The sequence below is a fragment of the Meles meles genome, chromosome 19 (assembly GCF_922984935.1).
Source record: "Meles meles chromosome 19, mMelMel3.1 paternal haplotype, whole genome shotgun sequence".
Taxonomy (NCBI): domain Eukaryota; kingdom Metazoa; phylum Chordata; class Mammalia; order Carnivora; family Mustelidae; genus Meles; species Meles meles.
Genome location: NC_060084.1, coordinates 48,575,585 through 48,599,736, shown reverse-complemented (window position 1 = coordinate 48,599,736; position 24,152 = coordinate 48,575,585). Strand labels below are relative to the sequence as shown.

The 24,152-nt window shown below is 58.4% G+C and overlaps 2 protein-coding genes across 3 annotated transcripts in view; both read right to left on the bottom strand.

The window, feature by feature from the left end:
- RELB (RELB proto-oncogene, NF-kB subunit) overlaps positions 1-3,666 on the bottom strand; it is a 29,282-nt gene extending 25,616 nt beyond the window's left edge. The window contains exons 1-2 of one of the 2 annotated variants that reach the window (XM_045989018.1): positions 3,424-3,666; positions 2,386-2,433 (exon numbers count right to left, since the gene is read on the bottom strand). In XM_045989018.1, coding sequence (XP_045844974.1) covers positions 2,386-2,433; positions 3,424-3,478 — 103 coding nt within the window. In that variant the 5' untranslated portion in view covers positions 3,479-3,666. Of the gene's footprint in view, positions 1-2,385; positions 2,434-2,587; positions 2,803-3,423 lie in introns of those variants that run through there. The other variant, XM_045989021.1, reaches the window with a different exon arrangement.
- Positions 3,667-7,623: 3,957 nt separating this feature from the next.
- The window catches only part of CLPTM1 (CLPTM1 regulator of GABA type A receptor forward trafficking), a 30,485-nt gene continuing 13,956 nt past the window's right edge, over positions 7,624-24,152 (bottom strand). The window contains exons 3-14 of the mRNA XM_045987940.1: positions 23,800-23,923; positions 21,817-21,975; positions 19,410-19,527; positions 14,734-14,819; positions 13,816-13,936; positions 13,024-13,268; positions 12,195-12,288; positions 10,035-10,225; positions 9,672-9,767; positions 9,244-9,379; positions 8,491-8,658; positions 7,624-8,383 (exon numbers count right to left, since the gene is read on the bottom strand). Coding sequence (XP_045843896.1) covers positions 8,082-8,383; positions 8,491-8,658; positions 9,244-9,379; positions 9,672-9,767; positions 10,035-10,225; positions 12,195-12,288; positions 13,024-13,268; positions 13,816-13,936; positions 14,734-14,819; positions 19,410-19,527; positions 21,817-21,975; positions 23,800-23,923 — 1,840 coding nt within the window. The 3' untranslated portion in view covers positions 7,624-8,081. The remainder of the gene's footprint in view (positions 8,384-8,490; positions 8,659-9,243; positions 9,380-9,671; positions 9,768-10,034; positions 10,226-12,194; positions 12,289-13,023; positions 13,269-13,815; positions 13,937-14,733; positions 14,820-19,409; positions 19,528-21,816; positions 21,976-23,799; positions 23,924-24,152) is intronic.

The following is a 24,152-nucleotide window of genomic DNA, read 5'->3' as shown; positions in this document are numbered from 1 at the left end:
AATGTTGGCTGATCAAGTGTTGGGGGACATTCTTTTATGGACTTGGGTGACCAACCCGCCCTCCCTCTCTAGACCTCAGGCTCCTGTCTCTAAAATGAAGAGGGTAGCGGACCTGCTTTCTGAGCATGGAGTATAGAGTCACACAGACGCTGGCTGGAATCCTACCTGTCACACACTCACTTTGTAGCCTTGGGCAAGTCTCTCAACCTCTCTGAGTCTTTCTCAAATGAGGTCTGAGCTCCCATCTCAAGGTGTGAACTTGAGGATTCCGAATCCCACAGGTAAACTGCTTAGCATCATATCTGACTGCCCTAGTCCCTCCATAAAGCTTAGTTAAGAGCATTATTATCTAAAAATCCCCTTCCGCGGGCGCCTGGGTGGCTCAGTCGGTTGAGCAGCTGACTCTTGATTTCTGCTCAGGTCATGATCCCAGGGGGGACCTGGGATCCATCCAGCCTGCATCAGGCTCACTGCTCAGCAAACAGTCTGCCAGAGGATTCTCTCTCCCTCTCCCTCTGCTTTTACTCTCTCTCTCTTTCAAACAAATAAATCTTTGGGGGAAAAAAAATCCTCTTTCAGCCAGCAAACATTGGGAACTTCTCCTTATTTAGGGTTCAACTCAAATAACACTCCATCCCACCCTGACCTCCCACACAGATGTGCCACCATCCAGGGACAGCCAGGATTGGCCGCACGCAGGCAGAACACCAGCCACGTCTTTCCTGCCTCAGGGCCTTAGCACAACCTGCTCTCTGCCAGAATGTTTTTCCTCCAGTTCTTTGCAAGGCCTCCTCCTCCTTCAGGTCCCTGCTCAAATGTTACCTACTAGATAGGTCTTCGCTGACCACTTTATCTAAGACAGCCCCCTGGTCCCTTAAGATAGCTCCAGTCGCTCACAGTTACATACCTTTGTTTTATCATTTCATTGGCACTGGTTAGGATTTGGCATGACTTTTATGTTACAGGACTCTTATCTGTCCCCACCGTATATCCAGGGTACCCTACATGTCTAGCCCATCAGAACGAGGGAGATGTTTCCCTCCCACTCGGTCACAGCATTTAGTTTTCCCATCCTTACCCTGCTGTTAGATTTCACTGACCCCGAGACTTCTTCGGAGCCTTCATCACATTTGGTAATCCCACATTTAATTTATTGCCTAAGGGCCTGGCCTCCACATCCAGGTAAGGAACCCATGAGGGCGGAGTTAGGCTGTTTCAGGCACTGCCGAGTCCCCAGTGCTGCCCAGCACAGGACGAGGTACAGAACAGGCGTTCGATAAATATTTATTGAAGAGATGACATCACAAATGACTCTCAATTGAAACAAGAGATCTTGGGCCAGAAAAAAACCTCAGCCTTGTTCCTGCCCAGAACCAGTGCGTGGGCAGTACCTGTCCCCAGCACCATGCCCCACCTCTCCCCATTGTCCACACTCTCATACCTGTTAGAGAACCGGCAGAGCCTCCTCCATGGCCAGGCCAGCCCTGCTAGGGTCCATCCCAGGATTCTACCTCCAGACCAAGGCCCAGCCCCAGCCCACTAGGGACTGAGTCTTCATGGTAACAGGACTCAGTTCCTGTCCTCCTAATCCCAGCAGATTTACAAGAGAGAGGATGTTGTCATTTGGCCATGATTTTGCATTTTCTTGGGCAGCACCGAATTTTGGACGACACTGGCTGAGGGACCTTCCGGACTAGTGGTTCTGAGCATCTTTTGGGAACTTGCCAGAAACGCAAACTCTCGGGGCCAATCCTAGACCTACTGAATCAGAAACTCTAGAGGTAGGGCCCAACAATCTGTTTTAACAAGCTCCCTGGGTGACTCCAGTGCGCACAAAAGTTTAAGAACCACTGTTATAGGCAGTCTGATAATAGTAATAGTAATCATCATCATCATCATAACAGCTGTGAACAGTTAATGCTTATTGAGACTTTACTGTGTGCCAGACACGGCTTTGAAAGTCTGCCTGTATCAGCTCATTGAATCCTCTCAATCCCCCGACAAAGGGAGGCACTGATATTATGTCCACTGTACAGATGAGGGAAACTGAGGCTCAGAGAGAAGTGATTTGCAGGCATTCACAGAGCGAGGAGATGGCAGCATTGGCAGGTAATTTTTAACCCTCTGCACTATGATGGCCATGGACTCCTCTTACAGGGCGAATAGGTGGTTAGTTTTACCTGTCCAGCTCCTAACCACCCGGGAAGTAAGGGCACCTGGGGCCCCCATCTCAACCCGCAGGGACGAACACAGGCGGTCGGAGGAAAGCTGAGGTGGCCCTGGGTGAAACCCCAGACAGAGGTGTGCCCAAAGCCGCCTCTACAGGATCCCCCCCTCCCCCGTCCTGAGCGCGCGGGTGGGCCGGAACTGTGGTGGGCTGCTCACCCGTGGTCCTGGAAACGACGAGCGGGAGCGAGGAGAGGTCCCCGGACCCTGCAGCAGGGAGGGAGGCAAGTTTCAGGAGGTGATGGAGATGCAGCGGGAGGACCCGAGAGTCTCCCAGGCCCCCACCCCGTTCCTCTCTTGGCCCCGCCCCCTCGGATCAGGCACCCCCACCCCCTCACCCTTAACGCCCGCAGGATCTGACCTTGCTTCCTTCTCTAACTTATGGACCGGATCCCTAGTTTCTGTCATTCGCCCCAGCCTGCATCACACTCAGGCCGCCGGCTCCTTCTCTTCCTTAAGGTCGGGTCTGGAGGGGCCCTTCTCAACCTCAGTTACGAAAGCCCCCGCTCCGTCCTTTCTCTCAGGGTCAACCCTACCCCTTCACTTTTTCAGTGTCACCGCGTCCCCTTCTCCCTCTCAGACCCTGCCCCTCCTCTCCTGAAGCGAGCCCCGCTCCTCCCCCTTTCTTCTCCGAGTCAGGCCCCGCCCTTCTTTTTTTGGAACAAGCCCTCCCCCTTTTCCCTTCCAGGGCTAGGCCCCTCCCCCTTACCCTGAGTAGGATCTTGCTTCCTTCTTAGAGTTAGGCTCCGCCCCCTTCTCGCTTTCATAGTCAGTCCCCGCCCCCTCCGGTGAGCCAAGGCCCGCAGTCTCGCCCACTCTGAGTCTGGCCCCTTTCTCATCTCCCCCTTCTCCGAGGCTGGCCACGCCCCCACTCCTCAGGAGCGGCTCCCGCCCCGCCTTCTCTGAGCCAGGCCCCGCCCCCATCTCGCGGAGTCGGGCCCGCCCCCTCCTTTGCCTCAGGGTCAGGCCCCGCCCCCTTCTCACTCTGTAGTGGGACGCCTCCCTCTTACCTTGGGCTGGACCCCGTCACTATCCTCTGCCCCCTTCCTTCCCTCTGATAGTGTCCCTGGAACCCTCAGCCTCGTCCCCCAAAGCCCCTAGACTCCTGTAGGAAGCCCCAGACTACTCCGGGCCCCCAGAACCCCCGCATTTCCAGTCCCGCCCCAGACTTCTTTCCCGAGCCCGGGTCCCGCTTACCCAAGGCTCCCAGCTCCGGCGCAGCGGACGGTCTGGCGACGCGGCGACTCGGCATGGCCCGACCAGTGGGGACGGACGGCCCGGAGGCCGGCCCAGATCAAAACACACACGCGGGCAGGCCGGGCGGCCAGGGGGCACGGTCCGGAGGACGATCGCGGGTCGAACGAGCGGCGCAGGGGCTGGGGCCGCAGGCCGGGCTAGACGCGCGGCGCCCGGGGCTGCGGGGGGCGCGGGGCCGGGCCGGGCGGGCGGCGGGCGGGGGCGGGGCGGCGGAATTCCCCGGCGCCGCCGGCCTGCGCGCCCATTGGCCTGCACCCCATCGTGACGTCACGCTAGGGGGAACGGGAAAACCCCCACGCGTCACGTGGCCGCGGGGGCGGGGCCGGCCGGGAAGGGGAGGCCGGGCGCACGGGAGGGGTTGGACCTGTGCCGCTGCCCATTGCTTTGGCGGAGACAACTGAGGCTTGCTTAGGGCCACTCACGTCGTACCCATGGAACGAAACGGGAAACTGAGGCCCGCCCCCCAGGTCTGCCAGTGGGAGCTGAGCCTGCTGTTTCCCTGGCTGTAAGGGAAGCTTTGGGATCAGGAGGTTGCCAGTGCTCCAGCTGCAATTGGTTGTAATGATCTTCAGGAAAACCAGTCTCTCTATGCCTGTTTCTTTAACTGTAAATTGGGGTTGAAGATACTTAAACGTTTATGGCTAGAATGCTAGTTTTAGGTTTTGTCTGCTTTGTTCCTTGCTCTAACCCTAGCGCCTAGGACAGTCCTTGGAACACAGTAGGTGTCCAATAACCAACTTGGATGCCCAGCACCCTCAGACCACAGAGAGCCAAGGTTTGACATCTTGTGTCTGCCTCCCTAAAAATGTCCACCTCCTCTCTCCATGCATGACCACACGGCCTCATGGGTTCATTCCACATGCACGTATTGAGCACCTGTTGTGTGCCAGGGCCCGCACTGGGCACCAGGTCAGGGCACTCACCAAGCCAGGCCGGCTGTCTGCTTGTGAGAAGCAGAACCGTGTACAGCTGCAGTCTCAAAGTGTGGCCCTCAGCCCTTCAGGGGATGCAGAAAGCTCACACCCAAGCTGGAGAGCTACTGCCATACAGCAAAATATCGAGCAAACTTTTTCCACAAAAAGTGGCCAAAGACAGCACAGAAACAATGAGTGTGGCCGGGTTCCAATACGATGACATCTTATGGACACTGAAATCTGGACTTTGTATCAAATTTTTATGTCAAAGGAAATAGTTTTGAGGTTGTTTTTTTTTTCCAACCACTTAAACATGTAAAAATCACACAAATACTAGAAAAAGCTGGATTCGGCCTACAGGCTGTAGTCTGGCATTGGACAAGAGCACTGCCAAGAGAGGTGACGATGTGAGGGTCCAGAATCAGGAAAGGTAGGTCTTCCACTTACCAGCCATGTGACCTCAGGCAACTGACTTCATCTCTCTGAGCCTCGGTTTCCCCATCTGTAAAATGGGTCTTGTCATAAGATGGTTGTGAGAATTAACTGAGATACTAAAAATAGTGGACACTTTGCATATAGTTCTTACATGTGCTGAGTACTATTCCAAAAGCCAGGGACACAGCAAAGAACCCAAGAAACCCTGCCATCACATGGAACTGAAATTCAAGGTGGGTGAGACGAATGAAAAGAGAGAAGCAAGTATATACAAAAGTCTTGTGGTGATGACGGTATTACAGAATAAAGCAGGATATATGGATTGGGTCTGGAGGATACGGTTTGGGGGAGGATGTTCAGGGAGGGTCTGAGATGATGCTGAGTGGAGTTGAAATGATGAAGGGTCTATGTGGCTATCCAGGGAAATGTGTGAGGCACAGGAAACAGCAAGTGCAAATGACCTGAGGTGGGAACATGCATGGCCCACTCAGGGAACGACAAGGAGGCTGAGAAGTAGTGGGTCAGAGGATGGAATGATGGCCTGTCAGGGGTTGGGGACACTGAATAACATTACATTTGATAAATGAAGCAAACCACAAACAATCCTTAGACTAGAGTTTGGCTGTGATAAGGAACATTGAATTGTGGCTCCTATAATAGGACCTGGATCCCACTTGATGCCCCCGGCCCCTTGCAAACATTGGGTCTCACCACTGTTTACTGGGTGAATTACTGGAGGGACAGTTCAGAAATCCTCAGCACTCGGGGCTTCTGCTGGGCTTTGAGCCCTGTGAGGGCAGGCCTAGGCTGTCTTGGTCCCTGCTGTGTAAGCAGATGCCCCCACTGCCCACCAGCTTGAGGCAACGTGTACGGGAGGGGCTCAGGAAAAATTTGTGGAGTGACTGCATGTTGGTTTCTCTGCCAGTGTGTAAATGCAGGCCTCATCAAGGTCCACACTTCTGGATGTGTATGTCTTTCAAAGTCAGGAGTGTACAAATATGTGCTCAGCAAACATTCCCAGAGGTCAGAGCAGTGACTGAGACAGCTCTGGCTCTGTCCTCACGAGGCTCAGTCCAGCAGAGAATAACCTGTCTCCAGGCAGTGATGACCCATAACGGGCAGGGCTGGAGTGTGAGAGCTCAGGGAGCTGGGGGTCCCAGATGAGGTGGTCAGGGAGGACTTCCTGGAAGAAGAGACATTGGAAATGCAATGTGGAGGACACATAGGATAAGGTAAAGTTATGTGCCCAAGGGTGTCCCAGGTAAGGGGAGAGCAGAGTCTAGAGCCAGAAGGTAAGCGATCATGTCAAGTTAAAACAAGGGAGATGCACCAGGGTGTAGGGGTTAGGCCCATCCCCTCAAGGTCTTGCTCATTAGTTAGGGACCTGGCCTCTTCTTCCAAGGGTACTAGGAACCATGGTAGATTCTGGGCACAGGCCCAGTAGGGTCAGATTTGTGCTTTAGAAAACCCTCTGGCCGCTGAGCGAATGGGAGGGGCAGGACAAGAGGGAACAGCCTGGACCAGGTGGTCTCAGGGGAAGTGAAGAAGTGAGGCTCCTGAGGGAAGAGGGTGCAGGTTATAGCTGAGGGGCTTTGCCAAAGTCTTGGGCGTGTGCCTGGAGGGGGAGCCCAGTGAGTCCAGGGGGCCTGAGACCCTCCCTGGTTCCTGGAGTCACAGGATGGAAGCCCGGCAGGGCACTGGCTGGCAACTGGGAAATGAGGCAGAGCAGGGGAGGGAGCAGAGTTGGTCCCTGGCTACCTGAGGCGAGGAGGAGCCCGCTGTCCTGTGTGTGTACACGTGGGGCTCGGGGCTTTGCATGTGCTAACGCCTCCCAGGAGCTGCCGGATTTCCCTGCCAGGCTCTGCAGGGCAGGGTGGCAGCTGGGGCCTGATGTGGTCCTCAGTCCCGGGGCATCCTCTCCCCCCAGTGTTGATGAGGCCACCTCCCAGAACAGTAAATCTGGAAACGCGCGGTCCCGGCCCCTTGGGACACAGGGACACCCAGAGACCTATGTCCCGTCTATAAAGTGGGTGAACAGGGGCGCCTGGGTGGCTCAGTGGGTTAAAGCCTCTGCCTTCAGCTCAGGTCATGATCCCAGGGTCCTGGGATCGAGCCCCACATTGGGCTCTCTGCTCCACGGGGAGCCTGCTTCCTCCTCTCTCTGCCTACTTGTGACCACTGTCAAATAATAACAAAACAACAAGTGGGTGAACAGTCCCAGCACGCAGGTAGTTGGGAAGACATGCGTGCCATGCACTAAGGTCTTGGCCAGGTCCTCAGGGCAGGCAGCCCCGAGGATGCTCAGGTTACCCCAACAGGTCGAGAGCTCTACAGCCAGGCACACCCCTCTGCCTAAGGATTCGCCCCGATACCGAAGAGCTCATAGGCCCAGAGAAGCAAGGTTTATGTGTCCAGTGTGTGGGGCCCGCTGAACAAGTCATTCTGACGGGAAATGATCAGGACAGCGGGTGTCTACTCGTGAGGCCAAGAGACAATCAGTGGGCACAGGCAGGGCTCTGAGCCACGGCCGGCCAGGCACAACCTCGTACAAGAAGGCCCCAGCGCACAGCTTCCCATTTGCAAAATGGGAACAGTTACAGAAGCCCCTCAGAAGGCTGCTGGGAGGGGAAGAAGGGTAAAAAGGGCCTGGCCCCAAGGGTCCCTGTCTCCCACTTTACTGTGTCCTGCACCCTGCGGGTCTCCCTCGCAGACCCAAGGAGAGCCACCCCCAGCCCGGGTCAAGGTACCCCCCGGGGGGGTGGCAGAGGAAGGCAGGCACGAGGGGGGTTGCTGAGTTTAAGTTAAACACCCATATGAATTTATTAAATCCAGACTGTGTTAAAGGGCGGCGGTCTGGGAGGAGGGGCATGGCCAGGGGACAAGGGACAAGATGACAAATGGCCGTGGGCGTCCCACAGAGGGGCCCCAGCCGTTCCCCCACCGGGCCCCCCCACCTCGGCAGCGCCACGTCGCTTCACCATGATTCCCAATGGTGCTGGGCAGGCAGGGTGAGATGGCTAGAAACACAGAGGAACATACGGACAGACGGTGCCTCCACAGACAACATGCCCTGGCCTGCCCCGGCCTCTGCGACACACGCTGGGCTCTGGCCCAAGGGGGGCCTCCCGCCGCCCTGGCCCGATCTGTCCAGGGAAAGGGCGACAGGGAGGGGAGGCGAGGAGGGCCGGGCAGCAGGGGGAGGGGTGATGGTCACCAGGAGCCGGAGCGGAAGAGGAGGACCAGGGGCAGCTAATCCCTTTTCTTGTCCTCTGCTGGCTTTGGAGGGGCTTCCTGGGGCTCGCTGGCGGAGCTGGCCCCTGGGGTGGGCTTGGCGGGCAGGGGCGTAGAGGCCTCCTCCCTGGCGGTGGCGGCGGTTGTGGTGGGGGCCGGGGCGGGTGGGGGTGGGAGGGCCCCTGCTGCTGCTGCTGTCGGGGCCTCGGCCACAGGGGCGGCTGCCGTCGGGGCCTCACCACTCATGCCAAACTCATTCACCCGCGTGGGGTCGACACGGTAGATCCACCGTTGGTAGAGGTAGATGAAGAAGACCACATCTGGGGGCAGGGCAAGGGGGGCCGTGTGAAGGGAAGGGGCCCGCCCGGTAGCCCCGGAATGAGCCCCGAGGCCAGAGCGGGCGCCCCCCTCGCCCCACAGCCCTCACCGTCCCGCAGGCAGCCTATCCGGTACATGACGGGCATCTTGATGACAAAGGCAAACAGGTCGTCGATGAAGGTGTTGAGGGCCTTGTAGGTAAGCATGCGCCAGGGCAGGTGGGCCACGGATTTGAGCTTATAGTTGATGAAGAGCTGCGGGGTCATGGTGATGAAGCCTGCGGTGATGACAGCAGGAGCCCCGTGAGCAGAGGAAGGGGTGCCCTGACCCCCAACCTCTCTGACTGCACATCCGGTCTCTGTCCCTGTGCTGTCCTCTGGCTGCCCTGGCTGCCCAGCCGCTCCCGCACCCAGGCACGTCTTACCGCAGCTTCCCCACCAGCCCCCTGGGCATCTTTCAGGCCTCAATGTGCATACCATCTCCAGAGAGAGATCTCCCCAACCCACTTAACTTCAGCCCCTCGTGGCACTTGCCACGTGCTGCAACATGCTTGTCGGCTCGTCTACTCTGAAGGGGCCCCAAGGACAATGACTGAAACACACTATGCACGGCCTCATGGAAGTCCTCCTCAGCCCACTAGGCCGGGCACCCCTCTGAGGCTCCTCACGTGCCACCCCTCCCCACCCAGGGTTGTCCCCGTCTGGGGATGAGTCTCTCCCGCGTGGGACCAGGAGCATGAGGAGGGCAGGGCCAGGCTGACAGGACCCCAGCTGGCCCCTGCGTGACCCAGTGTGGACCGGGGAACGTGTGCTGCTGAGTCTGGCTCATGCAGGAGGGCTGAGCGTGGCGGGGGGCTGCTCACCAAAGGTCAGCAGGAAGCCATAGAGCATGCTGAGCACCCAGGAGTACCAGCCCTTGTGCTCCAGGTATAGGAGGCTGTAGACCGCGTAGCAGCCCAGGAGTGGGAAGAGGATCCACGACAGGTACCGGAACGCCATCTGTGGGGCACAGGGCGGGGCTGGCACCCCTGCTCCCCACCCTCACCCACCCACACCTGGTCTGGCAGGCCAGACCAGGGGAATTTCCAGGTGGCCCTGGGAACTCTGGACTTGGACAGGAAGTATACATGGCAGGCCCGGAACGCTGGAGGGTGTGACCCAGGCCATAAATAATGGACGGCCCGGCAGTCGGCAGGCAGATGCCTCGGACCCCACCCACTGCCCCTCTCCTGGTCTGGGGTGTGTGGGTGCTTGGAGACCCTCCCGGGGGCCCACTGTGGGGAAAACTCACATCATCATATACTTTGGTCGAGGACTCGATGTACGTGGACTTGTCTTTGAAGGTTGGGCGGGGAAAGAGTCCTGCCACTTTGTGCTCCCGGTCCAGCTGCAGATAGGGAGGGAGGCCGTGGTCAGCTACCACCCTGGCTCACATTCCCACGCCAGCTCCAGCCCCTGCCCTTCCTCACTGTTCCCAGTTCCCCTGCCCCACGAGTGACCCAAAAAATCCCCTGGTGCAAAAATCCCCTTGGTCCTGGGAGTGCGACAGGCATTGGGAAACCCCCAGGGGCCAGCTCCAGGGTCTGGCTGGGGCAGACAACCCCCATTCCAAGCCCCCGGCAGCCCCCACAACAGCACAGTGGCCCGGCCTTACCCGGACGTCCATGACCTTGGTGATCTTCCAGAGGTCGATGAGGACCCCGATGAAGACGCTGACCTGGACCACGAAGTTGGTCTCGTTGTCCAGGATATAGAGAAGGACCACAAAAGACTGGAAAACGCCGAAGAAGACAGAGCGCACGGACAGGCCCTCCAGAGATTGCCGGCTGTTCCAAAACTGGATATCTGCACAAGAGTTTGGGTGAAGCCAAGCTGGGGCACCTCCGAGTCCCTCCCGCAACTCCCTCAGGTCCCGTCCTCCTCAGAACCCCAACATGGCGCTGGGTCTGCCAAGGGGGTGGGGTGCACACTACCATCCCCTTCCATGAAGAGTCTTTGCCTCACAGGCGCTATCCAGAGCAGTCCACAGGATGGTGGCTATAGGGACAGGGACGGTTGCCCCCGTCATGTCCTATGCTTGCCTAACGCCAGGAGTGGAGGCTGGTCAGGGAAGCCCCCCCCCGCCCCCGCACCATTCCTCAGGTTGTAGAGCCCGCCCTGGCAGAATCTGGATGTGAGCCACGTATGCACGACCCCAGAACCAGGCTGTCCACCCGGTGCCATGCTCCCCTGGACAGGAGGAGCTGGTCTCGAAGTGTATGTCCCAGAGCCTCTGGGCACTTCGAGACCAGCTCCTCCAGCCCACCATTCTGAAATCCAGAAGGACCTCAGACATTCCTGGGGTGCAGATAAGGTCCCCAACCAGACCTCCTTCCTGTGCCCCTGATGGACCCCCACCCACAGGGCCAGACAGTCCCTCTCTGAGCCCTGGCCTCCCGTGGGCCAAAGCGGGTACCAGCGCTGTTCAACTCCCGCAGCCACGGTGGCTGGCCCACCATGATGCCTGCCTTGTGGAAGTGGAGCCAGGCCCAGGGTCACACAGGGCTGGCTCTGCGACTCGTGCAAAGCCACCCACCCACTCTGATTCCGATTCCAGAGCTCTGACACACTCAGCAGGCTTGCCCCACCCCCCATCAGGCCCTGAGGAGACCTCAGGGGGACACTCCTAGAGGACCCCCCAAGTCCTGACTGGGAAGAATGGATCTGGAGATGGAGTTCTGTCGGAGGCTGGTAGATCTGAGTCCTGCCTCAGACCAGGGAGGCAACAAGCACCGGGTGCAAAGGCGCCAGTGGCCCAGGCCCCCGCTGGGTGACCTCGGGCCAGGGACCGTACCTTCTGTGCCTTTGTCTCTCAGGAGGAAGTGGGACCGCAGGCGACCCGGCTGGAAGTCAGCAGGCGTGGCCAGGCACAGCTACCAACTCCCTCCCTCCCCGCGGGCGGCACCGCCTACTGTCCAGTTTGGATGTTAACAACAACTGGAAGGTAATGCTCGATGGCACCGTCTTAAGACAGCATTGTCTTAATAACGTGAACACCCATGAGGGCTGCTGCTCGCACAAGCTGTAGGGCAACAGGCCTCCCGCAGACCCGTGCCTCTCGAGGGAAGGACGCAGTGGCCCACACGGGCTTAGAGGGGGAGAGTGGGTGTCGGAGCCCCCTCCTGGGTCCCAATTCTGGCTCTGTCACTTGGGAGCTGTGAGACTGTGGGCAAGTTACCCAGCCTCTCTGAGCCTCCACTTCCTCACCTGCAAGCAATGACGGCTTCCTCATGGGGCCGGGGCCATGGGGACACCACAAGCTGACCCACGGGGGCACTAAGAACAATGCCTGGCACTTGGCCAGGCCCCCCTCAAATGCTGGTCATCAGCACTGCTGGCCTCTGCAACTGAGGGGCCTTTTGGGGACAGGGCTGTCACCACCCTACTCAGGTGGGCCCCATGCACTCAACCTCGAGGGGCCTCCCCCAAAGAAAAGCCTGCTGTGCAGGGCAGCAGTAGCAGCTCCGGGGCTTCCCTGGTTGATCGCAGCCTCGGAGTTCCCCGGCCCTGCTTCCTGGTGGCGCCATCCTAGCCTCTGCCGGAGCAGCAGGCCAGCTCCTTCCCCGGCGCCACACCCGCAGGATGGGAGTTTCTGGGCTGGGAGTTTCAAGGCCATTACCTTCCCCAGCTCCTCAGGCCTCTGGAGAGTGGGGCTGAGAGACCCCACATAGAGGGCAGGCCCCACCCCCCCACCCTCCTATCCCCAGCCCCCACCCCCCACCCTCCTATCCCCAGCCCCCCATGGCCTCCCATGGGCCCCAGGGTCCCACCCTACCGTTCTTGAAGGCCAGGAACTCAAAGACACTGTGCACGATGGACACGATGATGGTGAGCGCCAACAGGTAGGGGTTGGTCTCTAGGAGTGCGACCTGGAAGTGGGGGTGGGGGGGCGAGGCCTGTGAGCGCGGCTGTGCCCTTGCCCAGAGCTGACCACTGCGGCACCTTCATTAGCCAGCCCCGTTCTCCTTCCCCTGGATCCCAGAGGCCCTGAGTCCTGGGGCTGCCCCAGGGAAGGAGAGAGCATGCTAGTCGGTAGGACAGCAGGTAAGGGCAGGCAGAGGGGCATGGGGGGCCAGGTGAGTCCTGTGGAGACAGGCGGGGGTGGGTGGGGGGGGTGGAGAGACAGTGACAAGGCGAGAGGCAGGGTGACTGAGACAGATGAAGGGACAGCTAGAGTGAGGACTGGAAACTCAGCCCCGAAAACAAGCACAGGGAGGCACAGACGAGTCTCCAGATCACAGTCACAGGCCAATAGAAAGGTGGGAACAGAAGATCTTCAAGGACTGAGCAAGAGAGAGCAGAGACTCGGAGTCAGAGCCTTGGGTCAAGGAGACAGGCGGGGGTGGGGACAGGGATGCAGCTCCAGACCTGAAGGCCTGGCTGAACCGACAGAAAAGCCATGACAAGGATGACAAGGAGGTCCCCAGAAAGCCTCAGAGACAGGGCTGCCAGAGCCAGCCGGGGCCTGCTGTGGGGAGGGGGCCCGGGAGGTTGTGAAACTGGGCAGGGAGGTTGGCCTGGAGGTCCCCAGGCTGCTGGCGGGCCACTTCCCCTTCCCCTCGTGTAGCCCAGGAAGGGGCTGGAAAGCCCCCGTCCGGCCTCACCTTCACCGAGTCCTGCTCCTCATCTGACTGTTCATACAGTTCGTCCCCTAGGAAATTCCAGGGCGACTTGGTGCTCTGGGCGGCGTAGAGCTGCCAGCGCCAGAGTGAGAGCGGGCAGAAGGAGACGCGGAGTGGCAGGCTGGCCAGGCTCTCGTTGATGGGATAGTAGTCCTTCTGCAAGTTCCAGTAGTCGTTGAAGTAGATGATGGGGTAGTAGTCCCCACTCACAGCATCGAACTTCACATCTGTGGGCACGTGGGGCAGGGGCACCGCTCAGCGGGGCTGGAGGCCGCTGGCACCCAAGAGGGTGGAGACATCCCTTGGGCCTCCAAGGCCAAAGGTGGCAGATTCAGATGTCCCTGGGGACCTCTGACAGAGACCAGAGAACAGGGGACGCTTCTCAGCTACACCATAGGGAGCTGAAGAGCTGCTTGACCTCCATGGAGGGGACAGGGTAGAGAGGGTCAGACAGGCCCCACCTGAAGGGGCTGTCTGTGACTCGGCTCCAACCCACGGCTGCCCTGCGATGGCCACATATCAGGGTTTTGTAAGAGAAGTTAGGAATCCAGGTTTCTCAGGAATGCCGTCCTAACTTCCAAAGTTGGCCACAGCTCATGGGCCAGGTGAGATTGCCAGAGGATGGGTTTGTGCGGGGGTCACCGGGAAGTACAGGAGGGGGAGGAGAAACAGACAAGTGCGGGGGGGGGGGGGCAGGCGGGGAGCGGGGGAGTGGTAGAGACCAGGCAGATCGCACAGGGAGTCAGGGCTAGGGCCTAGGGGTATGGGGCTCACACTGGTCCAGAGGCGGTGGCACGCTGCCCTTTACCCACGGCGTGTGGTCGTCCACGATGTTGATGGTGATGTTGGGATGCCAGTGGGAGATCACCTCCACAGGCCCGTAGTCCTCAGCCCTCTGAGAAAAGATGGGGTGAGGCGGGGTTGGGGGAGGGAGGCCTCCAAGGCCCCTTCCCACTTCTCCCTGCAGGCTCCCATGACATTACAACAGCAGAAGGGCAACCCCCACAGTGACGGTTGCCCCACAGTGAGAGCCGGCCAAGGGCTTACCCCAGATAATCCCCAGGCTGGCCTCAGCATCTCCCCATGCCCTTCCCCCAGCCACCTAACAGAGCAGGACACTGAGGCCCAAGGATATGGACGGGGTCACATGCCAGGCTGCGAAGCCCGGCCTCGTGACAGCACGGATGTGGAACCCACATGCAGCCTGTGCTTGGGGGCCACGCCTCCCGTCCCATCCCTCCCCTCGCCACGGAGAAAGGAAGGCTCTCGGTGCCAGCGCAGGTTCACACCCCAGCGCCCCCAGCCTGCCATGTAGGATTCCTGCTCTGGGCCCACTATCAGCCGCCGGCTCTGGGGCCCACCGTATCCTGGATGTGATACTTGGGCCAAGTCTCCTTGTCTGAAGATGGGAACGGTGACAGGACCTTCTCGCTGGGGCTGGTGGGAAGCCGCCTGCTGCGTGGCTGCTGGCTGCCACGCCCTCACCCAGAGCCGCCCTGTCCTGAGAGTTGCCCTGGATTCCCACCCAGCTTCCAGAGAGGAGAGTGCGCCCCTGCCGGTGAGGCAGCCTGACCCAGCCCCCACAGCGGCTCTGCTCCATGGCAGTGCCCAAGGGGAACCCCGGGGGCTGGCTGCGGGGCTGTGAAGGGCCCAGACACTTGCCCAAGGCCCCACGGCCCCGCTCACATTCACCTTGATCATTTCTGGGTCAGCTTCTGTCTCTCCCGTCAACAGGTTCTTGGTTTTCTGGAATCGCCGGCGCTTGTATTTGTTGATCACTGTGGGAGGGAGGCGGAGGCAAGAGGGCAGGCAGGAGAGCTGGCACCAGCCACTCGCTCGTCTCCTGGCTGCACTCTAGCACCCCAAAACAAGGGGACAGCAACGGGAGCCGGAGAGCCTGAGCTGCCCTCTTGGACCTCATCCCATCCGTTTCACCATCTTGGCAGGGACACCAACACCTGCCCAACTGCCCCAGGCAAAAACCTGGCGTCTCCTCTCCGCAGAATCTGCTCCAAACGTTCCACTGGCCGTTCCAGGGACAGCCCGCAGCACGTGTCTCACCTCCAACCACTCCTCCAACCAACGGGGCCCCACCGCGGGCCAGCCACGGCATCCCCCTCCCGATGGTCACAGTCCTCACCAGACTCCTGGTGGCCGCTCTTGTCCCCACGACCTGCTCTCCACACAAACAACCATTCTCTAAAACAAAGTGTCTGCTCACGTCCTACTGCTCCAGAAGCCCAGAAGGCTCCCGCTCCCCAAGCAGAGCATCTGCGATGCTCACCGTGGCCCCACTGCTATCCTTGTTAGCCCACCTCCTTCCTCAAATCTGCCAGCCCTGGGCCTTTGGAGGTGTGGCTCCATCTCCCTGGCACGCATCCACCACAGCCAGAACCTTCCCGGTGGGCTCCTTCAAGGCCCTCTGGTCCCTGGTGAACTCCTCCTCTTCTGCAGGCTTCCCTGCCTGCCCCACTCACCATTTCCCATCTCCCTCACTACTTTTTTTTTTTTTTTAAAGGTTTTATCCATCCATTTGACAGACAGAGATCACAAGCAGGCAGAGAGGCAGGAAGAGAGAGAGGAGGAAACAGACTCCCCGCAGAGCAGAGAGTCCGATGCGGGGCTCGATCTCAGGACCCTGGGATCATGACCTGAGCCGAAGGCAGAGGCTTTAACCCACTGAGCCACCCAGGTGCCCCATCCCTCACTACTTTTTTTTTTTTAAGATTTATTTATTTGACAGAGATCACAAGCAGGCAGAGAAGCAGACAGAGAGAGGGGGAAGCGGGCTCCCTGCTGAGCAGAAAGCCCGATGCGGAGCTTGATCCCAGAATCCTGAGATCACGACCTGAGCAGAGGCTTAACCCACTGAGCCACCCAGGCGCCAGCTTTTTATCCCAGACCCAAGTTCGCCTCCCCATCAGCTGGCTTGTCTGCTCTCTGCCTGCTCCAGTCCGTGAACCCCACAACTGACAAGTAGAACCCATGAGTAACAGAGCTGTGGACAGCTCTGGACAAGGCCCAAGCCACCAATGTGAGAAATACTACACAGTGACTCCCGAGCCAGGAGTGCGCCGCACTTCCTCTTGCGGGGACCAGGTGGGCTACAGGAGGCCAGTACTTGCTTATGTCCCATCTCCCCTCCACCACCCTGGCCTGGTACTTTTCAGCTCTTCCTTATGCTAAGATGAACCAAGGCCTGCCCCTTGGTGACTTCATCTTGCCCCTCTGGGGCCGGGAGAGATGGGGAAATGGGAAAGGGAGCTGGCCAGGAGCAGGGGCTCCGGGGTCACATCCTGGCTCTGTCTCCCTGAGGGACACTGGTGAGTAGGTCACTTCCCTGGTTTTAGTCCCTCCTCTGGGGAGGGGGGTTCAAAGCACCGCCCCCTCTTGGCAGGACCACTGTGAAGAGCACAGCCAGGCAGTGTCCCTGCCCGTTAGTCCCTGCCCGTTACACTTCCGCAAACCACAAGGATCTCCGCAAACTACAGGGCCCAGATCCCTCCCACCCACCCCCCACCGCCCCAAACCAGGGTTTGGGGCTTTTGGAGTCTATGGATGAGCTCAAGTTCAAAAATGCTTCCAGGAATTGGGCTTCAGTTTCAGCCCAGGGTGTGCTGCTCTTTCTTGTTAACATGAACGCTACCCCCCACTTCTACCATGTTTGTTCATGTGAGACCCTGCCCCCACCTCTGGGGAGCACAGGAAACACCAGAGGGTGGGCATCCTGGAGGAAACCTTGCAGGGGGACACGCTCTGCTGCTGTTCCACACCTGGGAGAGGCTGTCCGCGAAAGGGAGGAGCTGTGCACAGCCCAGCCCCAGGATCAGAGAGGCTTTGGCTTAAGTGGAGAACATTCTACAACTGGGGGGCATTCAGACTGGATAGTAACATGAGGTAGACCTGGTTTCTGTCAGGGGGAAGAATCGCCTTTTCTCGGAGTTACAGCTTCTAGAACCGTACCAGCCAGTAAAGTCGTGGCCACATGAGGCTACGGACACTGACCATGTGGCTAGTCTGAACCAAGATCTGCTGTGAGCGCAAAACATACAGTGGACTTCGAAACTTAATGCAAAGAAGAATGTAAGGTATCTCGCTAATTTTTTACACTGATTACATGTTGAAATGACAACATATTGACTTCAGTGGCCACTAACTAGAGTGCGTAACGGATGTGCGGGGCTGGCGTTGTATCTATGGGACCATGCTGCTCTAGGTACTGACTACGGGCCCTTTGGGGAGAACCGGAGCTTCTCTGATCCCATATTCTCGTTCTTCCCTCTGGACTCGGCATGTGGCCAGCTAGGAGTCTCTTCACGTCCTGCTCCAAGAGGTCCCAGATGAGAAACAAGAGAAGGAGGATCCTAGTGGGCTTTTCGGGTCCAGGGGCTGCAGATCCTCCTTTGCAGACCATGTCAACATGTGTCACACTGACCATGGATGTGACCTCAACCACGCCTTGCTACAAACCATGCTCACCAAAGGATGAACCACAGAAGAGAACAGTGGCGTCGACTGGGGGCACATGGGATGCCAGGGAGCAGCCACTCCTCTGGGTCACGGCCAAGGCAACATCTGAGGCGTCAAGCACATTTAAGCAGGATCCCTGCTCCACGCTGCTCATGGGACCGTGGCTGTGGAGACTACCCGTGCAAGCCACACTTGGCTGTGCTCGCCTCTGCCTACAGACCCCGCCAATGGAAGCCACCTGGGCAGATCATCCTACAGATCACACCCCACAGACACGCTCATAGAATAGGGCTCGGCACACACAGGGGACTTTTCCAGACCAGCCGTGGAGGCTGATACAGGTTCACCAACTGTTTTGTCCACTACAGAGAACAATGAAAAAATTATCATCCTAGGGGCGCCTGGGTGGCTCAGTGGATTAAGCCGCTGCCTTCGGCTCAGGCCATGATCTCGGGGTCCTGGGATCGAGCCCCGCATCGGGCTCTCTGCTCCGTGGGGAGCCTGCTTCCTCCTTTCTCTCTGCCTGCCTCTCTGCCTACTTGTGATCTCTCTCTGTCAAATAAATAAATAAAATCTTTAAAAAAAAAAATTATCATCCTTTGGGATATTTTTATACCCCCAAAGTTAGGGAAGGCCTAACCCACCCACGCAGAGGCACATCTATCATGGCCGCGCACAGAAACAGCTGGAGGGGTGACAACTAAATCCCCAGGCGCAAGGAAACAAAAGCGAGGCGGGCATACGGGATTCATGGCGGGGCAACGGGAACTTTCTGAGGGAGCCGCTGATTGACTCTCTAGATGTGCTGAAAAGCAAGCATGGCGAGAGATCCCCAGGGCTGCCAGTCAGGAGACAGTGGACTCAAGGACAAAGAGGGAGGAAAAGGACACGACCACGACTGATCCAAAGGAGAAGTTGGACTGGAAGGGGAAAAGGACTCCGATGCCACGTCCTCCAAAGCACCTAAACACTGAATATTTAGCTCCTCAAAATCGCCTTCCTGGGTTGGGGTTCTCTCTTCCAAAGGGGGAAGTCCAGAGAAAATACATCAAACTGAAAAACCAAGCAACTGCAGTAAGGGCTGGTCTAGGGGAGCTCCAGAGGTTACGCAGCAGAGAAACAGTGACGGGAGCTTGAGGGCGGTGGCTGTTGTGGGGTGGGGCGGGAGGGGGAGGCGAGGGGTGAACAGGAGACAGAGGACTTGCACGGTCTTGTTGAATTACTTGAATTTTGAACCACGGCTGTACAAGAACAGATGAAACAGAACGCGATGCTCTGGGCAGAGAAAACCCCCGGTCGCTGCTGGGCCATGTCAGGGGTCGCAAACGGTTCGCCCTGACCCAAGGCTTCCTGGGGTCACTCACAGTCCCTGAGGTTTGTGCTTGCAGTTGGGATGGCCAGGTGGCCAGCCAGAGAGAGAAGGGCAGACCTCGTCTGGCTGCACGGCCCTTGCAGTGCCCTCACACGGGACCCGACGAACGGGCCACCCGGGAGGCACATTTGCGCAGCTCGTGTTCACGCGGTCTGGGGTAACACAGACGCATTTACAGACCTCACACTGGATCCAGCGGCGCTGAGGCCGTCCTGTCTGCCCTGCTCACTTCTTCTGTTGTTCCTTCACAGACCATCCTTGAGTGTCTACTCTGACCAGGCCTGGCAGCAAGCATGAGCCGGCCCCACTCTTCTAGGAACACTGCCCCCTGCCCCTCAACAGTCCCTTTCTCTGCCTGCTCTTTGCCTCCTCTCCCGTCCACGCACAGGTGTCTACAGAGGCACAGAGGGTAGATGGGGCTCAAGCCCAGCCCACTGACCCCAGCCTCCCTGGGCCAGGGCCTCCCACCTGCCCTGGTGGGCCTGGCACAGGGGCGGTTTCCCCGCCGCACAGCCCTGGTGCTTACTCCGTGACATGTGGACCGTGGCGAGCCGGCGGTAGAGGGCCTTCTGCCGGGGGTCTGGGTGGAAGCCACTCTTGGTGAAGTAGACGTGGATGTAGATGGAGCCATTCTGCTGCACGCTCTGCAAGGCGGGCCAACAGGGAGAAAGGACACGCTGAAGCCCCTTCCAGCACCAGGCCCCGCAGCCTCACCACCCCGGGCTCCCTGGGACTGAGCGCTTGGGTGGGCCATGGAGCTGAGCGACCGAGAGCAAACGGCTCACGTCAGACCCTCTGAGACTGGAGTCAAGGCAGGAGCACACGCTGGCTGTGGGAACCCCAGGCTCCACCTCACCCAGCCAGGCCTCCATGCCTGCCTGCGCCCTGCAGGTAAGCAGCGCTGGGAAGACTATCCAAGAGCACCCAGGAGGTCGATAAACGCCAGTAATCACCCCGCTCGACAGTAAAATGAAGGCCAGGGCCGTGCTGCAGGCACTTCAGGTGGTCCCCACCAAACCCAGCACGCTCACATTTGTGTACCTGACGCATGTAAGCTTGACACTTCGCGTGGTGTGACGACCCCCATTTTCCAGACGAGGCTACAGGCCTCACGCAGGGATTGTGTAACATGGTGAATGAGCGGATATGAACCCAGTCTGTGGGCTCCTGTGCGGCTCTGCCTCTCCCCATCTGTGTCCCCCGCTTTGCCTGTGCCTGTCACCTACCATCTCCCTGGGACCGGGACTAGTCTCACCTCCACCTGTTACAGATGAGGAAAGCCAAGAGGGTGGCCACTTGCCAGGGGCCCCGAGGGGACGGCCGAGGCCAATTGGAGCTCCGTTCAGAACTTGGATTTACTCGTCCCCCTCACTTCCCTGCCTTTTAAGCCCACCTCTGTGCTCATCATATTTTGTATATTTTACTGTTTTAACATCTTGGGACGGTGTGTGTGGAGGGGTGATGGGGTTGGGGGAGGGAGGAGGGGTTCTTAGCTGGTTGGGGAGACTTGCCCCTTCCAGGGCTCCGAATTCCTAGAAACAACTCACCCACCTTTGAACACATCTTTTGAATGCAAACCAGCCAATCCCAAGCCCACGCTCCACCTACTCTCTTGATCTAATAACTCTTATACACTAAGCTTCCCTAAATCACCCAGGACAGGGTAACATCCAGCTGGAGACCACCCCTCTAGCCGAGAGCCCACTGACATCTGACATCCGAAGGAGCCAGTCCTAGGCTGTTTCCCCTGCCTGTCTTGCTTTTCCCACAGAAACCCGGGGAAAGGCTCTGGCCAGGCTCCACACCCCCACCCCTCCGCCCTTTCACTTCTGACCAAACCTGGTGCTTCCCCTGTGGCTCTGCATGGGAAATGCAAATAGTGAATTAAAATCAGCCACAACTGAGCCACCTCCCGCCCCAAAGCTGGGAAGGGGGGTTAGGCTGGCATGCTTGGGAATGGCTTCCACCATCCAGCTTGCTGCCCTTCCTGGGATCACATCTCAGGGAGGGCTCTGGAGGCTGGCTGGAGGTCTTGGTGGAACCGCCCTGGGCAGAGTTATCCCACCTGCCTCAGAAAGATGGGAGCCCAGACCCTGCTTCCAGGCACCCAGACGGAGCAGACATGCCCCCTGCTCCCAGGGGCCGAGGAGAAGACCTGCTGGGGAGAAGTGAATGAGAGCATAACCCCAAAGAGATAGCAACACCCACTGATTCATCATATTCACTGACTGGTGTATTTGCTGATGTACTGGTCCCATGCTGAGCAGAGCTGGGGACACAACAGTGACCAAACCAGCTCTGGGAGTGACAACCCAGAGTGCACAGGCCTGGATGCAGAAGCCCAGAGAGGGTCCACTGCCTGAGCTTGACAGTCAAGGAAGGCTTCCTGGAGGAGGCAGGAATTGAGCCTGGAGATGCCAGAGTCCAGAGCACCTGAGTTCAAATCTCTCACAAGATCTCTGACCTTAAATGTCACCCAAGCTCTCTGTACTTCAGTTTCCTTATCAGTCAGTCAAACAGAGAGAATAGGGGCCACTTCCTAAGGCAGCAGGGAGGTTCCCATCGGTCGGCCTAGCTTGATGCCCTACACAGTAAGTGCTCCATTGGTATTAACTACTACTTTCAAAGAGGGCTGCCTGGTCCACCCCCAAGGTCAGTTCCTAATCGTTTCCTGGTTTAAAGCACAGGTTTACACGCCCTTGGAGGTAGCTGGGAGGATCCGAGGCCAATTCCAACCCTATTTCTATTTTTCAGATGGGGTGGCCAAGGCCCAGAGACCTCCAGGGCCTCCCTGTGGTCACAGACCATGGGAACGGCAGCAGCCCTAGGCTCAGAGCCCGAACTCGAGCTGCAGGACCAGGAGCCGGTTCAAGAAGAGGCCCTCCAGCAGGAGCAGCACAGCCCTGGAGCCCAAGTCCGGGAGCCGCCCGCACCTGTGGGATGTCGAGCTCCGCGAAGTGCTCGTAGCAGCCGTCAGAGTTCTCGCCGCTAGTCCAGTCGCCGTACACGAGGTCGTGCTGTTCCCAGAAGAGCGCTGACGTGGCGTTAAAGTCTGTAAAGTGCTCGTGCTCGGAGATGTACACGTGCAGGTTCTGCAGGCAGGGGACCAGGGCAGGGAGGGAGCTCAGGGAGGCTACTAAGGGCCTCGGATGGCGGCCGAAGAGCGAGCAGACCAAGAGCCGGGGCAGCAGTCAGCACACTAAGATGACCGATTGTGCGCGGGGAGTGGAGAGGGGGCCGGGAAGAACAGCAGCCTGGGCGGAGAACCCAGTGTCTCTTTCCTCCACCCCCCACCACGGCTGTCCTGGTCTGAGTCTGTGGCATCCATGAGCAAAAAAACCCTGGAAGGATGACTGGCCTGCCGGTTAGAATTCGGGCTCGGCACCTGATGGGCTTGGTCGGTAGGGCATGCAAACTGAATTCGAGCCCCATTGTTTTTACTTTAAAAACAAAACAAAGGTAGAATTTGGGGTCGGAAGGGATCAAGTTGGGCCGCCTGGGTGGCTCAAAGCCTCTGCCTTCAGCTCAGGTCATGATCCCAGGGTCCTGGGATCAAGCCTTGCATTGGGCTCTCTGCTCAGCAGGGAACCTGCTTCCCTTCGTCTCTCTCTGCCTGCCCCTCTGTCTACTTGTAATCTCTGTCTAATAAATAAATAAAATATTAAAAAAAAAAAAGAAGGGGCGCCTGGGTGGCTCAGTGGGTTAAGCCGCTGCCTTCGGCTCAGGTCATGATCTCAGGGTCCTGGGATCGAGTCCCGCATCGGGCTCTCTGCACGGCAGGAAGCCTGCTCCCCCCTCTCTCTCTGCCTGCCTCTCTGCCTACTTGTGATCTCTCTGTCAAATAAATAAATAAAATCTTTAAAAAAAAAAAAAAAAAAAGAAGGGATCAGGTCTCCTTGAAAGGTCTTCTCCCTTCTTCTCCCTTCTCTTACAGCCTGCTTGGTCAGAGCTCTGCAGGCTCACGGAGAACACCCAGCAGAGAGCTGCGAAGGGGTTAACGGACTCCGGAAAAGCTGGGAGAATGGAGAACCAGCTCTCAGCACCCTTCCTTCTCAGGCACCCGTGGCCATCTCTGAACAGAGCCCTGAAGGCCCTCGGACAGCCTCTCTGAGCAAAGGTCGCCCCCGCTAACTGGCATGCTGTGCAGTCGAGGTTCCCAGAGCTGCAGAGAAGCGAGAGGCAGGAGAAGTCTCCATTACTGGGGTCTGGGCACTCACTGTGGGGGCTCTTGAACCCCAAGCCCCGGCCCCTTGGGACCCGGCAGGACAGCATGCGCCTCCCTCTTCTCGCTCTCGAGGGCTGCTCTGCCCGGCTCCCTCTCTCTCCCCCACTCCTTCCCTTCCCGTCCCTGCGCACCTCTCTGGGCAACTTGTTTTCTTCTTCTCCCTGTGCAACTTTTTTTTTTTTTTTTTTTTAAGATTTTATTTATTTATTTGACAGCAGAGATCACAAGTAGGCAAAGAGGCAGGCAGAGAGAGAGGAGGAAGCAGGCTCCATGCTAAGCAGAGAGCCTGATGCGGGGCTCGATCCCAAGACCCTGGGATCATGACCCAAGCTGAAGCAGAGGCCTCAACCCACTAAGCCACCCAGGCGCCCCTCCCTGTGCAACTTTTAAGACCTGAACGTACTTTGGAAATAAATTACATGAGGATGCCATTAGAACAGTTTTTCAATAACTGAGTGAACCCTTTTCTCTCTTCCCCACAAACCTGAAGAAAGAATTTACTTTCTCCCCGGGGTGCTGCTAGAGCGACACCGGTCTCAGGGGCGAAGGATGGATCTGGAGTTCCTCAAGCCCGAACCTGTGCCCAGCTGACAGCGACCAGGGACCAGTCCATCCCAACTGCCCATGTCACTCCCTCACACCCTCCCCTACACAGCTGTCTCCCGAGTCTGGCCTCCCAGCCAGCGGTTACCATTAAAGTGTCTTTGGGGAACAGGTTGCGGCTGGCGACGCGCGGGGCTCCTCCGGGGCCCGCCTGGTCCTGAGGGGCCGGCCCTCGGCGGAACCAGCTGCTGATGACCCAGATGATGAAGATCCTGCAGAGCAAGCAGAGCGGACGGTGAGTCCCAAGCCTTTTCTTTCCAACATGGGCCCACCTGACCTCCTTCTGACACAGCACACGCTGGGGGCCTAACCCGCGGCTGGCGACCAAGGAGGGAGGGCCCCTAAGAAGGTAGTCACCAGGCAGGTAAGAAAACAAGATGCCCCCAGACGCCATACCTGGGGTGCCGCCCCCGTTTTCACACAGACCCCCGCCCCGTGAGT